General features: G+C 39.2%; 1 protein-coding gene across 2 annotated transcripts; it reads left to right on the top strand.

Annotated features, from left to right (window-relative positions):
- The first annotated feature begins 277 nt into the window (after positions 1-277).
- On the top strand, positions 278-17,030 carry ilrun (inflammation and lipid regulator with UBA-like and NBR1-like domains). Of its 2 annotated transcripts, XM_047348510.1 has the most exons (6): positions 278-572; positions 4,178-4,332; positions 4,440-4,637; positions 4,784-5,088; positions 7,159-7,254; positions 14,926-17,030. In XM_047348510.1, exons 1-5 carry the CDS (start codon positions 415-417, stop codon positions 7,204-7,206), a joined length of 864 nt encoding a protein of 287 aa, XP_047204466.1. In that variant the 5' UTR covers positions 278-414; the 3' UTR covers positions 7,207-7,254; positions 14,926-17,030. The 2 variants fall into 2 exon arrangements, with proteins under 2 accessions (XP_047204466.1, XP_047204467.1); XM_047348511.1 differs by lacking the exon at positions 7,159-7,254 and having other exon boundaries at positions 281-572.
- The last annotated feature ends 294 nt before the right edge of the window (positions 17,031-17,324 follow it).

Raw genomic sequence — 17,324 nt, 5'->3', positions numbered from 1 at the left:
ACTGTGACATCACTACAAAGGACAAGATGTCTAAATGTTCACTTTGTATTAAGTTTTAAATAAAATTTCATAAATCGTACTTAACAAAAAGGTTACAAACTAATGCCCACTAAAAGTCTTATAGATGACTGTCAGAAACTCAGGGGAATATATACTACGTTTTTTTAAAATCGTTTTAAAGTGAAACATTTTAACATGAATTTCATTGATGAACCAATGAAAAGGTGGCCACAAATAGCAACAGATGACGTTGAAAGTGACGCACGCACTGTTGCAACGTCAAACGTCGTCCCCCTTTGCTCATGCCATGCGCACTGTCGCTTGTTGTTGTTGTTATTGAACTGGTCGTTATGGTTGAACGAGGCCTCGGACTGAACTGAGAGAGGACCCCCACCACGGGACGACCCGCCATCCATGGAGGGCACAGACATGGACGTGGACGCGGAGCTCATGCAGAGGTTCAGCTGCATGGGCACCACGGACAAGGACGTCCTTATATCGGAGTTCCAGAGGTTGCTGGGCTTCCAGCTCAACCCGGCCGGCTGCGCCTTCTTCCTGGACATGACCAACTGGTGAGTGCGGGGATAGGAGGGCCTGTTGTCGAACAGCAACATGATGCTAACCTACCTCCTCGCTTAGCTGGTTATCTTACGTTAAAATGATAAAAATAACGGGAGCAGTCTTCAGGACTCAGTGCTGATGGCCAGTGCGGCACGGGTCATTTTATCCTTCCGTTACGGGAAATGGCTGTTAACTCTTAGTGGGCCATTCGAGGTAAACGGAAGTAAAACAGTAAAGTTTGTTCTGACCACGAGTTCTACTGCTGGGACTAAGTTCTAAAAACAACCACATTCTGCTTCACATGCAACATAAAGCACATTAAACTCCTAGTTTAGATTATGTTTGTTATATTTTGTAGCGTGGAGAACTGCTTAAAGTGAGCTAACTGTGAAGCAACAACTTAGGTCAGAACCAGTCGTGATCTATCAGTGGACAAAAACAAGCTTCAGTGATCAGAGCGGCTTTGTTCTCCTGATCAAATGAACTGATTAATGAAGGTGATTATTTCCGCATTGAGTCATTTCAATTTGTCTCTAGAGGGCTAAATTAAATCGAAGAAATAGGTGGGTTTTAATAATACAGTATTTCTTCAAAGTTTTAGGATGGCATCCCAGACACTCGAAATGGAAATAATTGATGAATTCGGATTTTAGAAGCACTAAATGTACAAAGTTTGTGAGTACATTTATTTGCAGATACAACGGACCTCAAACATTTAGTTTGCACATTTATCTGTAGAAGTACATCGTTGTTTTTTTTTTTTTTTTTTGTGGCCTTGGGTCAGTTCAGTTCTTCGCCAATTCGTACATGCATTTCATTTATGCAATGTCATTTTACCTAGAAAGGCACCAATTAGTCAGCCAGTTTTCACTTGATAATCTCTGATTGGTAATTGGCAAGTCAAATACTTAAAAATCAGATTTTATTTTTACGCTTTCCGCAATATTTCTGTTCTGTTTTGGTTGTGAGCAACGTTTAGGCCAGCTTAGTCTAAGGAAATATGACAGATCTGGGATCAAACCAAAATACGTCGAAACGAATCGTCCTCCTGCCGATGTATAGGGATATCTTGGGGTCACATAACCCAACTTCATTATAAACGAATATGTGTAGATAATAGAAATTAATTGAACCATTGGTTGTCAAAATGGACCAATAAGCATGGTATCATGGGGTCTGTGCGAAATGTGTGATGACAGACATTCCTATTTATTTCTAGAAGATTTGGGCACAAAACGACCAATACTACACAGGGACGAAATGGCCAAAGGACTTGAACCCGTTTGATGGCAAAACATCACAAATACCGTTAAATAGTTAATGACAGTTCACCTAACGGGCAGTTTCAGTGATCAGTTATTTAGAGAGGAAGTTTTCCAAGTCTAAATCTTCCCAGGCGACATTGCTCAGTTTCCTGTTACCGTTATTCTTTGCAGTGAGACAAGTGAATCCTACTTTTCTCATCTTTAATCATTTTATTTAAATTAAAAAGCTTGATTTATGCCTCAAATTCTGGCACTGAATATGATCTTTAACAAAATGTAACTGGAATGCAGCCCTTCATGTCAGTAATGTCAGCCTCTAAATTGTATACTAAATAAAAAGTAAGAATTGCTTCTTTACACTTAGGACTTGGTTCTCAATAGTTTTAGATCTTGTCAAGATTTTTTATTTTTTTCATTTGATCTGACAAGTATAGTTGCAATAGTGGGTATGTAAACATTATTTGTTATTTAAAATACTGGAAAAGTAAGATTGTATACAGGCAAATCATCATTTTGAGCTGAGGAGAAACCTGTGGCGTGGTTCAAGGTTGTTGCTAAAGGCAGGAATTACATCCTACACTGTGCAACTAAAGAGGGCCCCTTTTTGTTTAATAATATATGTTGGAAATGTTGTGGAGTGTTGTCTGTTACGATTAGCAACTTTTGAAGTATTCTACCTTCCTTAATCTGTTGGCACTCTAAAGCAAAGAGTCAATGTTCTTGGTTGTACATTATTTTAAAGCTACTAGCTCTTTGGGTAGTACTGCTGAACAGATGCGGTTACAAAGAAAAATACACTACACCACAGAAGATGTGCCACGTTGTCTAGAAATGGATAAGCACTTGAGATTTTCCAAAGGGAAGTAGCTCCTTTCACAGCACAGTGTTGTGGTAAATGTCCACAAAGGTGAGCCTGACTCAAAATCTCCTCGGCGTCCTGTAAGGATGTCTAAATAGGAGAATATTGTGGATTATATCTACTTCCCATCTTGTCTCTGTAGCTATTTTCAGATCATACTTTCCCTTCGAGATCTAGACGTGTCCTTTCCACCTTGCAATCAACGAAAAGGTCCCGACCCAGAAGCTGACTCACCAGTTTTATGCCCATGACCCCCCTCAGGGGTACCCTTAAACCCGGGACCCATATGAACTGACTACTTTTCAGTGTTAATAAGATGAGATGTTTTAAAGCAGTTTATATGCACGAAATACCACATAGAACAGTGTTAATGTCATTAATATCGTAAGACTGCTGTTACAGTTGCTTGCAATATGACCAAAAACATGCAGGAAACTGGAACGCTACAACTTGGAGATGACGTAAACTCCGACCTCCCAGCCCCAACTTCTGAGGTCAATGGAACGTAGCATATGATCTATCCTTCCTTCAGCAACGACAGCAAGTTCACTTCAACCCCTTATGTTGTGTCGGTCTCTACACAAGTCACAGAGTCAGTAAGAAGGCGTGTCAGGTCTGACTTGAAAGTTACATCCCTTCATTTAAAAGCCTCAGTGTTTTACATCCAGTTTGGTCTTTTATTCAGGTGAACATCTTGATCTCTTCAGTGCCCACCCTTACTGGTTCTTCCAGGATGCTTCCTAGTGTTCCTCTGCTGCGTATTCTCTCCATTTCTAAACCTCTCAGCTGTGTCCTTTTCCTATTCACATTCAAAATTTTGTGAGAGGTTTAACAACGAACTACAAAGTGACACTTAAAGTTCATTGGTGCAAAATACATTATTTTGCTGTACTCAAACAACGATGGAAAGCTCCTGAATTTATTCTCAAACTTCACCTTTAGGAAATGTGTTAGAATGAACTGGTTAAGAAAAACAATATTTGTCCAAAAATCCTGCTCCATATTTTTCTTTAGTAGTATTTTATCCAGCAGTTGCTTGTTATGTGTAGTGCCAAGGCCAAATGAAAATGAAAGCCTCTGTGTGTCGAGTGACGCGTTTCAGGATATGCTTCAACGTCTCTCACACACTGTACATGAGTTAGAGCAATTTGGCTCGTTTAAAAACTCTGACTCTAAGTGAAGTGAAATGATAAGGCCTTTGAAGTAATTTCCATTGTCACGCAATAGAAAATATTGTACATGGTTGTTGCTAATAAATGAAAGCTGTTGCTTTCAAGGCCTTGGTTGTAAGGTCAATACAATCTATCTAAAATGGTGGCTGCTTTCCAGAACAGGGTTACACAAATGTAGCAAAGCAATTGATAATGCTATTATATTAACATTCATTTTGTGAAACATTATTCTAAAGGCAGACAGACAAAATGAATGTTGGAAATATTGCGTGGCTAATGATGACCCCAGTAACAGCTTTCTTTTTATTATGCTGGAACAGGAACCTTCAGGCTGCTATTGGTGCATATTATGACTTCGAAAGCCCCAGTGTCAACACACCATCCATGTCCTTTGTTGAAGATGTGACAATTGGAGAAGGAGAATCCGTTCCTCCAGATACGCTGTTCACAAAGACCTGGAGAATACAAAACACAGGTACATGCTTCTTTTTTTACATAACTTTAAAACTTTATACAACGCTAAATGTCACTAAATGTTTTTCTTCACTTTGTTTTTTTACTCTGACATATTCTGATCTGTAGGTGCAGAGTCATGGCCACCAGGGGTTTGTCTCAAATACATTGGAGGGGATCAGTTTGGGCATGTAAACTCCGTTATGGTGAAGTCTCTAGACCCACAGGAAATTTCAGATGTGAGTGTACAGATGAGAAGTCCTACAAATCCAGGCATGTACCAGGGTCAGTGGAGGATGTGTACAGCACCTGGATTATTCTACGGAGGTAGGAAAAACTACATCTGAGATTTTGCTTAGCTCATTTTGAACTTTCTCATAGCCTTGGACTAACAATACAAATCATTTTGTTTATAGCAGCACAGTGCTCTGTTCTATAGGATCATTCCAAACATATATTTCCTCTTTCTGTAGATGTGATCTGGGTGATTCTTAGTGTAGAAGTCGGGGGTCTCCTTGGCGTGACTCAGCAGCTTTCTTCCTTTGAGACGGAATTCAACACGCAACCGCAGCGCAACGTGCAGGGAGATTTCAACCCGTTTGCCTCGCCACAGAAGAACAAGCATGATGCCACTGACAGCAGCTTCAGAGACCCTGGAGGAACCTGGGAGCCTACACAAGAGCCAATCCAGCAAGATCAGAATGGACTGTCTCATAATGCTGTAAACAGGGCGTCAAATGGTCTCCAAACAAATCTTTCCGTGGTGACTTATGGCCAGGTATGGATGTGCTAGTATAAATACTTTCATGGCTTCATAAAGTGTTTTTATTCTCAAATCTAGACATTCTGAACTGATTATTTAGCTTAAACCTATTTTAGCCTAAAGTTGTTTCGATAAGGAATTCATCTTATTGTTTTAGAAAGCCACAGAGATCATGTAGGTTGAAAGTTAAAAAGCCTCTTTGTCTACATGACTTACAATGACTTACAAGAGGCATATTATGGCCCCTTTTTATAAGTTTGAAAACTAAATGTATGTTTTGTGCTTAGTTTAAAATAGATGGAAGTGTCAAAGGTTAGGCCTCTGTGAAAGAAAACAGACTTGATGAATATCCTCTGCAGTGAGTTAACTTGGCACAAAAGCAGAACAGCAACAGATTTTTGTACAAATGGACGTGTTTCTGTTTCTTGAAGTCACATCGCCTAGAGATGCATTTAGACTTCACTAATAGAGCAACAAGCAGATGGAGTGTCTCAGATCATTGTGCACAAACTGGAGAACAGATTTGACTTATAAATGAGGATCTGTGCACAACAAATGTAACAATTCGGTGTTCTTTGAGCAGCTTTAGGCACTGGGACCAAAAGGAGTCCTGTTTTATTATTGCTGATATTCTTTTGAAGGTATCAAGACTTAGTGGACGTCTACGTTTTCAGCTCGGAATATCTATGAGTGTACTCACTTGCCTGTTTTGACTTGGTTTCAAAAAATGTATTTAACCAAACACAAACAAAACGTATGGGATCGCCAACTGGCACACTGTTGTCTGCTGGTTCCAAACACCGGGCTTTGGGTTATTCTCGTTTCACATACCCGTTAGGGACCTCAGCACCTTGTGAGAATAAAGAAAAGTGTTTAACTTCAAACTGCAGACTCATAATAGCTCAACTATTGACAAAGGTATACAAGACCAAAGTGACTGTTAACTTTTCTTATGGAAAGGAAAATTCACTGAACGAGTTCTGATGTATACATAAATTATTATATACTAGGGGGTGGAATGATATAAAAAATGTAGCATAATTACTGTGTGGAAATTCATAATGGTTATCAAGATTATTACAATTTTGGCAAAATGTGTTGAAAGTATGCAGGAAACATTATTACATCCTAAAGTTGTTGGACCAGGAGTGAAGCCAGTAGCATTTTATCTTCCATTAACTGTAAGTTTGTTTTTTTCGGTAAAAGAATGAAATAACTTCTAGATTGGCAAAATTAACGTTCATTTGTTTCGACAGTGATAATAATCCCAGTCATATAGACGTATATACTGTTGTTAGAGCTCTGCGCAAACGTTATATAAAACTGTATATGTGTAACTGCCTGATTTCTATCTGCTGGGCATCATTCATTCTCCACTCAGCATTAAGATCATTTCCAGTGTTTTTGCAAGCAGCAGTTAACGCTTCTAGCTGATCATGTCGCAGACAAATTGGACACACAGTGCACCCAGAAATCAGAATGCTTTTCATTTTTTAAGAGTGAAGAACACCACAAACATTTCATCAACTAAAAGTTACAGTGGAGAAAATATGGATTTGATACGCCGCCGAGTTTTCCCACTTAGAATGGAGAGACAGAATCTAAAACAAAGATCCAGGAAATTGCAAATAAGTATTTAATACAATAGAAAAATAGAACTTAATATTTGGTACAGAAACCTTTGTTTACAATCACACAGGTCAGACTTTTCTTGTAGTTCTTGACGAGGTTTGCTCACACTGCAGCAGGGCTTTTGACCCGTTCCTCTGAACAGATCTTCTCCAGATCTTTTAGGTTTCGGGGCTGTCGCTGGCTAACAATGAGTTTCAGCTTCCTTTCAAAGATTTTCTATTAAGTACAGGTCTGGAGACTGGCTAGGCCACTCCAGGACCTTGAAATTCTTCTTACAGAGCCACTCCTTAGTTGCCCTGGGTGTGTGTTTCAGGTCATTGTCATGCTGGAAGACCCAGCCATGACCAATCTGACCCATCTACTGAGGGAAGGAGGTTGTTGTCCAAAAGCTTGCGATAGATGGCCTCATCCGTCCTCCCTCAATAAGGTCTGGTCATTCTGTCCCCTTTGCAGAAAAGTACCCCAAAGCATGATGTTTCCACCTCCTTGCTTCACGGTTAGGATGCTGTTCTTGGGATTGTACTCATCCATCTTCTTCCTCCAAACACGGTGAGTGGAGTTTAGACCAAAAAAAATCTATTTTGGTCTCATCAGACCACATGATCTACTCTCATGTTTCCTCTGGATCATCCAAGTGGTCATAGGGAAATTTTGAGCCAAGCCTGGACATGTGCTGGCTTGAGAAGGGGGATCTTGGTCACTGCAGGATTTTATCCATGATAGCGTAGTGCGTTACCAATGGTAACCTTTGAGACTGCTGTCCTAGCTCTCTTTATGTTATTGACCAGGTCCTCCTGTGTAGTTCTGGGCTGATCTCTCACCTTTCTTATCATCAGTTATACTGCATGAGGTGAGATCTTGCATGGTGCCCCAGTCTGAGGGAGATTGACAGTCATTTTGAGTTTCTGTCATTTTTCTAATATTTGCACAGTTTCTGCCTTCTCACCAAACTGCTTGTGTATTGTCCTGTAGTCCATCCCAGCCTTGTACATGTCTAGAGGTTTGTCCCTGGTGTCCTTAGACAGCTCTTTGGTCTCGCCCAAGGTGGAGAGGTTGGAGTCTGATTGAGTGTGTGGACAGGTGTGTTTTAGACAGGTAACGAGTTCAAACAGGGGTAATTAATATAGGTAATAAGTTGGATTTAGGATGGCTTCTTAAAGAAGAACTAACAGATCTGTCAAAGCCTGAATTCTTGCTGGTTGGTAGGTGATCAAATTATTATTTCATTCAAGAAAAAATCTAAATTATTTAAATATCACATAATGTGATTTTCTGGATTTCTTTTTTAAGATTCTGTATCTCACAGTGAAAATTTACTTAGTTAAAATTACTGACCTCTCAATTCTTTGTAAGTAGGAAAATTTGCAAAATCAGCAGTGTATCAAATACTTATTTTCCCCACTGCTGTGAACCATTTACACGCTGCGTTTGATGGATAATCAATTTGGTTTTAATAGTTCGTTATTCATGTATATGTTTAATGGTAATTTCATTTTAGAATCTTAATAATAAACATTAGCAATTTTTAATCATTAAAACCAGTAATTGTTTCCATTTTAAAACTGACTATAGATGATCAGCCGGGATTTTCACGTGCATTTCATAGTTCAAAGTTCTAAAAGAAAGGAGCTACAGCTGTTCTTGCAGATTTAAATGGGGTGCCTCAAGAAGTAAGGCTGTGAATGCCTGGTATAGTGCACGTATATCACTATGCCAATTAACTGAGGGATTTACCAATTGTGCAATCGATTACTAAAATATTTAATATCTACCCCTCTATCTGCCTTACAGCTCATTACATCAGAACTTAGTTCAGTCCTCACCTTTTTTATTTGGGTGATGTATCTTTTAAGATTCTTGTAATGCTTTGTGTAAATAAAGTGATTGTCTTATGAAGCATAATGCAGTATTCAGACAGTTCAGGTTAGCTCATACTACACACCAATTTGTCAAAAACACATGGCTGGTTAGATGTTGCCAACCCACATTTCCACCACAGGCTATTTGTGCTGGTGGTGGTTTAAGGGACAACTATATTAAGTCATGCGCCGAACTGACTCATGTTGGGGAAACATTGCACTGCTGCCACAATGGACAAGGTCACCGAGTCATAGGTCAAAATCATTCCTTTGTTGCCCATTAAACCATTGGGATTGCTGTCCCTCCATCAATCGGTGTTTGGTTGAAGGTTTTATTGATTGATATTAAGACCCATTTGTATCATCTAGAATGAATTTTATAATGGTGCAATACTAACCGACTGCTAATGCAGCATTTAATAACAGGGGATTCTTTAAACCAATTTCTCTGAAACTAATAAAAGAACATTTTTATCAAAAGGGGAGGTTGTTTTTGACCCCAATACAGGTCCTTCTCAAAATATTAGCATATTGTGATAAAGTTCATTTTTTTTCCATAATGTCATGATGAAAATTTTACATTCATATATTTTAGATTCATTGCACACTAACTGAAATATTTCAGGTCTTTTATTGTCTTAATACGGATGATTTTGGCATACAGCTCATGAAAACCCAAAATTCCTATCTCACAAAATTAGCATATCATTAAAAGGGTCTCTAAACGAGCTATGAACCTAATCATCTGAATCAATGAGTTAACTCTAAACACCTGCAAAAGATTCCTGAGGCCTTTAAAACTCCCAGCCTGGTTCATCACTCAAAACCCCAATCATGGGTAAGACTGCAGACCTGACTGCTGTCCAGAAGGCCACTATTGACACCCTCAAGCAAGAGGGTAAGACACAGAAAGAAATTTCTGAACGAATAGGCTGTTCCCAGAGTGCTGTATCAAGGCACCTCAGTGGGAAGTCTGTGGGAAGGAAAACGTGTGGCAGAAAACGCTGCACAATGAGAAGAGGTGACCGGACCCTGAGGAAGATTGTGGAGAAGGGCCGATTCCAGACCTTGGGGGACCTGCGGAAGCAGTGGACTGAGTCTGGAGTAGAAACATCCAGAGCCACCGTGCACAGGCGTGTGCAGGAAATGGGCTACAGGTGCCGCATTCCCCAGGTCAAGCCACTTTTGAACCAGAAACAGCGGCAGAAGCGCCTGACCTGGGCTACAGAGAAGCAGCACTGGACTGTTGCTCAGTGGTCCAAAGTACTTTTTTCGGATGAAAGCAAATTTTGCATGTCATTCGGAAATCAAGGTGCCAGAGTCTGGAGGAAGACTGGGGAGAAGGAAATGCCAAAATGCCAGAAGTCCAGTGTCAAGTACCCACAGTCAGTGATGGTCTGGGGTGCCGTGTCAGCTGCTGGTGTTGGTCCACTGTGTTTTATCAAGGGCAGGGTCAATGCAGCTAGCTATCAGGAGATTTTGGAGCACTTCATGCTTCCATCTGCTGAAAAGCTTTATGGAGATGAAGATTTCATTTTTCAGCACAACCTGGCACCTGCTCACAGTGCCAAAACCACTGGTAAATGGTTTACTGACCATGGTATCACTGTGCTCAATTGGCCTGCCAACTCTCCTGACCTGAACCCCATAGAGAATCTGTGGGATATTGTGAAGAGAACGTTGAGAGACTCAAGACCCAACACTCTGGATGAGCTAAAGGCCGCTATCGAAGCATCCTGGGCCTCCATAAGACCTCAGCAGTGCCACAGGCTGATTGCCTCCATGCCACGCCGCATTGAAGCAGTCATTTCTGCAAAAGGATTCCCGACCAAGTATTGAGTGCATAACTGTACATGATTATTTGAAGGTTGACGTTTTTTGTATTAAAAACCCTTTTCTTTTATTGGTCGGATGAAATATGCTAATTTTGTGAGATAGGAATTTTGGGTTTTCATGAGCTGTATGCCAAAATCATCCGTATTAAGACAATAAAAGACCTGAAATATTTCAGTTAGTGTGCAATGAATCTAAAATATATGAATGTTAAATTTTCATCATGACATTATGGAAAATAATGAACTTTATCACAATATGCTAATATTTTGAGAAGGACCTGTATATGTGCAATCAAGCAGAGAGAGATTTCATAGTTTTTTTTTTTTCACATCAAATGTTCGTTTAAAAGCTTTATACTGAACCTGTAGTTCACAAGACTCCACGTGTAACACACCAGAGCCTACTTGTGATCCACAACAATTCTCTTTCTCCATGAAATATTGTGTACAGAAGAGTTTGGGCAATGAATGGACGTTGGTTTGTAGCAAGAGAAGGATCCCTTAAAGAAAACCTGATGAGTCGGATTTATTTACCGGTTTTGCAAAGCATTTAGGACATCATGTAATCACCGTATTTCCCGTCAGGCTTAAAATCTTTTTTTTAAATCTGCTGAAGTGTACTACCTAAAACTACAGAAAAAAACGTTCCCCCTTGTCACCCAAGGCTGCTTTGCATAAAGAATAGATGCATCTGTTAAAGTTTATGTAACCTCTGTCCTGAACAGCTTTAAGTGTGTCAGTCTGGCCTGGGCTTTTATCTTTATTGCTGAAGGTTGTGTCTGATAGTCTCCTCTAAATCTGTATGTTTGGCTGAACAGCATGTTCTTTGATAACCCAAAGCTTCTTGTCTGGAAATTGTCCTGAAGAAGATCAAGATCCTTAGACAATATATTCTGCCATCGAGGCAGAAAGTATGAAAAATGGTAAGATGTACAGATATTACCATCTGCCACACATGCAGTTGTAGCTTCTAGTTCCAACTAAGAACCGATGTTTGATATGAGAGCCGCTCCTTGTTGATCTCAGTGTTGAGAGTAAATGTGTCAGCAAGTCATTCTCTGTTACTTTTAATCTAAAACTCTTTGGTCAGCTGTTAAATTACTTTTTAGTGCATATTGACCCTCCTGCTGTGTACCAACAGACCCAGACAACAGCTCAGTTATGTAATCCAGTATGTTTGTTACTTGCGAGTTTAGTTCCTAATTTGGCTACCTCTGTATAAGAACCTATTGCTTTCATGGCAAATATTGCACTGGCTTTTTTTTTTAAGTTATTGGTCTCTTTTTTTATTTGTTACTGTGGCATTATTACAGCTGAAGATGCGTGCTTGTGTGTCCCAAAGTTATCTGCATTGCTGCTTTTCAGTTATTTTCTTAATTATGAAACCTTCACATTTTTACATGCAGCTTTTTAAAAGTTTGTAACAAAGATGTATCTTAAAAAGGTATAATATCATTGAAAATGTAATTTATTTTAGCAATTCAATTCATAATTGAAACTTGTATAAATTCAATACAGACAGTGTAATATACTTCCAAGGTTTATTTCTGATAATTTGGATAATTATTGCTTACAGCTCAAGAAAATGTAAACTTCCATTTTTCAGAAAATAAGAATATAACTATGGACCAATAATAATGATTATAATTGGAGTTGTAATAGATCATTTCTATGTTATGGCCTACACATTCAGGAGACCATAGCTTTCACTGACTCCCTTCACAAAGACGGTAAGCAACAAAGGCCATTTCTAAAGATGGTGATTGTTCATGGAGTGCTGTATTCAAATATGTTAATGAAAAATTGATTGGAAGGAAAAAGTGGGGAAGAAAATACTGCTCAATCAAGAGGGATAACCGCAATCTTGACAAGGGTGTGAAGCAAAGCCCCTTAAATGGCTTTGCAGGAGAATCACAAAGTGTGGACTGGACCTGTTGTTCAATAGCCACTACATACAGGTCCTTCTCAAAATATTAGCATATTGTGATAAAGTTCATTATTTTCCATAATGTAATGATGAAAATTTAACATTCATATATTTTAGATTCATTGCACACTAACTGAAATATTTCAGGTCTTTTATTGTCTTAATACGGATGATTTTGGCATACAGCTCATGAAAACCCAAAATTCCTATCTCACAAAATTAGCATATTTCATCTGACCAATAAAAGAAAAGTGTTTTTAATACAAAAAACGTCAACCTTCAAATAATCATGTACAGTTATGCACTCAATACTTGGTCGGGAATCCTTTTGCAGAAATGACTGCTTCAATGCGGCGTGGCATGGAGGCAATCAGCCTGTGGCACTGCTGAGGTCTTATGGAGGCCCAGGATGCTTCGATAGCGGCCTTTAGCTCATCCAGAGTGTTGGGTCTTGAGTCTCTCAACGTTCTCTTCACAATATCCCACAGATTTTCTATGGGGTTCAGGTCAGGAGAGTTGGCAGGCCAATTGAGCACAGTGATACCATGGTCAGTAAACCATTTACCAGTGGTTTTGGCACTGTGAGCAGGTGCCAGGTCGTGCTGAAGAATGAAATCTTCATCTCCATAAAGCTTTTCAGCAGATGGAAGCATGAAGTGCTCCAAAATCTCCTGATAGCTAGCTGCATTGACCCTGCCCTTGATAAAACACAGTGGACCAACACCAGCAGCTGACACGGCACCCCAGACCATCACTGACTGTGGGTACTTGACACTGGACTTCTGGCATTTTGGCATTTCCTTCTCCCCAGTCTTCCTCCAGACTCTGGCACCTTGATTTCCGAATGACATGCAGAATTTGCTTTCATCCGAAAAAAGTACTTTGGACCACTGAGCAACAGTCCAGTGCTGCTTCTCTGTAGCCCAGGTCAGGCGCTTCTGCTGCTGTTTCTGGTTCAAAAGTGGCTTGACCTGGGGAATGCGGCACCTGTAGCCCATTTCCTGCACACGCCTGTGCACGGTGGCTCTGGATGTTTCTACTCCAGACTCAGTCCACTGCTTCCGCTGGTCCCCCAAGGTCTGGAATCGGCCCTTCTCCACAATCTTCCTCAGGTGTCCGGTCACCTCTTCTCGTTGTGCAGCGTTTTCTGCCACACTTTTTTCCTTCCCACAGACTTCCCACTGAGGTGCCTTGATACAGCACTCTGGGAACAGCCTATTTGTTCAGAAATTTCTTTCTGTGTCTTACCCTCTTGCTTGAGGGTGTCAATAATGGCCTTCTGGACAGCAGTCAGGTCGGCAGTCTTACCCATGATTGGGGTTTTGAGTGATAAACCAGGTTGGGAGTTTTAAAGGCCTCAGGAATCTTTTGCAAGTGTTTAGAGTTAACTCGTTGATTCAGATGATTAGGTTCATAGCTCGTTTAGAGACCCTTTTAATGATATGCTAATTTTGTGAGATAAGAATTTTGGGTTTTCATGAGCTGTATGCCACAATCATCCGTATTAAGACAATAAAAGACCTGAAATATTTCAGTTAGTGTGCAATGAATCTAAAATATATGAATGTTAAATTTTCATCATTACATTATGGAAAATAATGAACTTTATCACAATATGCTAATATTTTGAGAAGGACCAGTACATAAAGACCAATCCAGGACATAGGCTACAATTGTCTCTTTCCTTGTGTTAAGCCATTCCTGAATCATAGACAACATCAGAAATGTCTTTTCTTGGGCTAAAGAAAAAAATAACTGGACTGTTGCTCAGGGGTCTAAAGTACATCGTTTGCAGATAAAAGTAAATGTTCAACTTCATTTGGAAATCAAGCTCCCATATTATGGAGGTAGAGTGGAGAGACAGAGAATCCAGTTCTTTTATGGTCCAACGTGAATTTTACACAACCAGTGATGATTTGGGGAGACATGTCATCTGCTGGTGTTGGTCCGATGTGTTTGATCAAGCACAAAGTCAGAGCAGCCATCTACCAGGATTCATTTACTGTACAGTATATCGGCTTAGAATTTTTAAATGAATTTGTGTTGGTCTTCTGGAATATTCAAATTTTCTGTAAAAATGAATTTGGCGTTTTATTAGCTAAAAGACATTGAAAAATAATAATGGCAACAACTTGAAATATTTCAGTCTGTGCTTAATGAAACATGAGTTTTCCATTCAGAATTAATTAATTCAATTACCTTTTACAGGATATTCTAATTGGTTAAAAAAAACACCTACGTACAAGTATGTGTTGGGAAAATCTAAATGAGAGAGTTTACCTAATTGAATCGTCATCCTTACTATTGTCTCATGAACATGTATAGCTCACCTTTTATTCCCAGTTCTAGCTCTGAAGTTCCCTGGGCTGGTTGGACCCAACTGTTGAGAACCTTTTGTCTTTGTTACTTTGTATTGAGTTGAGCGTTTAACTTGAAATGGCCTTGATCAACAGGTTCCAATCAAGCACTACAGTATTTGCTTGGGCCTTTAAACACAAAGGAACACTAAAGTACATATCAGGTTTATGGTTGTCACGTATATTTTCTATTGTGTTAAAAGGAAAACACAAAGTGATGTTTTCTCCTTCTTTTATTCTAGGGTATTCATGGTCCCTATCCATTTGGAAAGAGCTAGAAAGACAAAGACCCCCCCACACCCATGATGAATGATGAGCTCAGCATCATGGGAATCCCTAAATGAAGAGGAGTTAGAGGGGGGAGGAACTCTTACTTTCTTTTTTTATGGACTCATGACAACTCTCCCTGAAACCTTTATGGACCTTTCAACAGACAGTCCAACAGTGACCTGATGGATCTCATGTACTACTACAGTAAAACATTCGACCCGACATGGGTTCACCTGTGTGAATGATTCATTTCAGAGTGTTTTAAGCCTCTAAAGATGGATACACAAGAATATTTTTATTTTAACTTGTAAGATCTGCCTAATTAAGGAGAAAATCCCCCTAAAAAAGCTGACATACAACTGTTACTCCCAGGGGCAGCTGAATAATTTCTCTCTTTGGGGTTTCTGTTTAATATTATTTTTTTAAATGATTGACATTGCTCAACAAAGTGGCAAGAATCATAGATCATTTGAAGTGTTTTTACATGGGTTACAATAAGGTATCATCTTTTATCCACAACACCATTCTGGTTTGATTAGACTTTGGTTGGGAAGTCCTTTGAATCATGAAAATACTGACTTGTCCAACTAGGCAGACTTTAGGCGGACATTCAAGAGTTTTTGTAGAAGTTCTCAATCATTTCTCTTATTGTTCAAAAGCTACAACATTCTGATTTGTTGAGCCAAAAAGGGGTATATCCCAGGAGAAAAAATAGAGGATTGTCCTTGCGAAGTTTAAGATGTACTACATTCAGCAACTGGCTTTCATCATATTAAGTCTGATTGTGACCTTTGAAATGTACCGTTTGTTGAAATTTAAAACTTGGAGTGGGGAGTTTAGACTTCCTGAGCCTGATCAGAAAACTCATAGATATGTTTTGATCTGAGAGAAGATGGTTTTAATTAGTCTCATGCATGAAGATTTTGGGTTTTTATCCAAATATTTGTTTCCCAAGCTGCAACACTAAACGTTGTCACACTAAGCACTCCCATCTACCATTCTTATCAATGAATGTCAGAGCTGGTCTTAAATATCAGTTATTTTGTCTGTATGATCCCGATTCTTCCCAAAGATAAAACCTAGAGAGCCAAGACACTAACCTGTGCTGTCATCAAGCATTACAATGTGAATCTGCCCGAATCAATTTGCATTGGACAGTGTGCGGTTTCTAGGGTGGGTTTTCACCTTAAACAGATGCTAAAGTGCAAAATGGAAGCGAGTGAGTTTGAGTAAGATGGGTTGAAAAAGCCATTTAAATCTATTTTGCCTGGTGAGTGGCTGTAGTTGGAGTCCATGTGTACAGGATGTTTAGTAAATATAAAATGTATGCGCAAGTGTGCCTGTTGTGTGTATCTCAATGGTTTCTCCTTGGATTTAACTGACGTAAAATCGTGTATACTACTTGGGTGAAGGATGAATGGACACATACACATCATTATAGAGAGAGCTTTAAACGTTATGTACCTCAGAAGTATTTTTGGGTGATCTATTTGAATGAACTTTCCACAAGTACCCTGATGTTATTTATTTATTGTCTTTTTGTGCGCTTCAGATTGAAAATGTTTTTATTGACAGCCAGGAGGTGGTGCTAAAAATCAAAAAGACAAACCTGAGATCGTGATAAGAACCTTGTGAGGTAAAAAGTTTCGGAGTGAGCTTGGTACAACATATTAGTTATAATGGTTTGCATCAGCATTGTTAGCACTGGTGTTTTGTTTTCTAATATTTGCACTATGCTGTCAAACACCTCTGCTGAGGGAGAAAAAAGTTTTAATTACTTTTTTTAAAGTTGGGATTGTGACACCAGCATTTTCCAGAAAAATCCTTTCAGTTTTGTTCTTCTTATCCCACAGACTCCACTCTAGGCCATAAAGGTTAAAAATACCAGTTTGATCGCTGCACAGAAAAAAAATCTGATGTTATAAATAAACATTTGCCTTTTGTTTAGATCACTTGAATGAGATTGTTTGCTGTTACACCTGAAGCTGTACGTCAGCTTTAACATGTTTATCATGTCTGTCTGTGATTTTCATGTATGTTTGAATGAAAAATAAAATGGACAACGTTATTAACAGAACTCCACAATAGTTTAATTTGTTCAATTTTTTTTCCCATTCTCCAAATTGCTCGCACAAACCTTTATCACACATAAGTATTATAGTGTTTCCTCATTTAGTACTGATTTGTAAGCTTTTCGCAGCTCTGTCGTAATTGTCATCAGAGTCCTCTTCCCAAACAGTATACATTGTTCTTCATTGCCTCTGTTAGTCACAATAGTTTTTGTTTTCTATCTAAGTGTGTGTGTGTGCGCTTCTTTATTGTGGGATCATGTGTGACAGGAGTGGTTGTTAAGGGAACCTACATTTTGCTG

Source organism: Girardinichthys multiradiatus, chromosome 20 (genome assembly GCF_021462225.1).
Source record: "Girardinichthys multiradiatus isolate DD_20200921_A chromosome 20, DD_fGirMul_XY1, whole genome shotgun sequence".
In the NCBI taxonomy this organism is placed as follows: Eukaryota; Metazoa; Chordata; class Actinopteri; order Cyprinodontiformes; family Goodeidae; genus Girardinichthys; species Girardinichthys multiradiatus.
Note: the sequence above shows the minus strand (reverse complement) of the source record. Positions and strands in the feature narration are given on the sequence as shown.

Bases quoted from the DNA above. Each gene is read 5' to 3' on its own strand.
- ilrun (XM_047348510.1), top strand. From the start codon at position 415: ATGGAGGGCACAGACATGGACGTGGACGCGGAGCTCATGCAGAGGTTC. The intron at 4,333-4,439 runs GTACATGCTTCT...TCTGATCTGTAG, and splicing joins CTGGAGAATACAAAACACAG to GTGCAGAGTCATGGCCACCA. The intron at 5,089-7,158 runs GTATGGATGTGC...TCCCCTTTGCAG, and splicing joins CCGTGGTGACTTATGGCCAG to AAAAGTACCCCAAAGCATGA.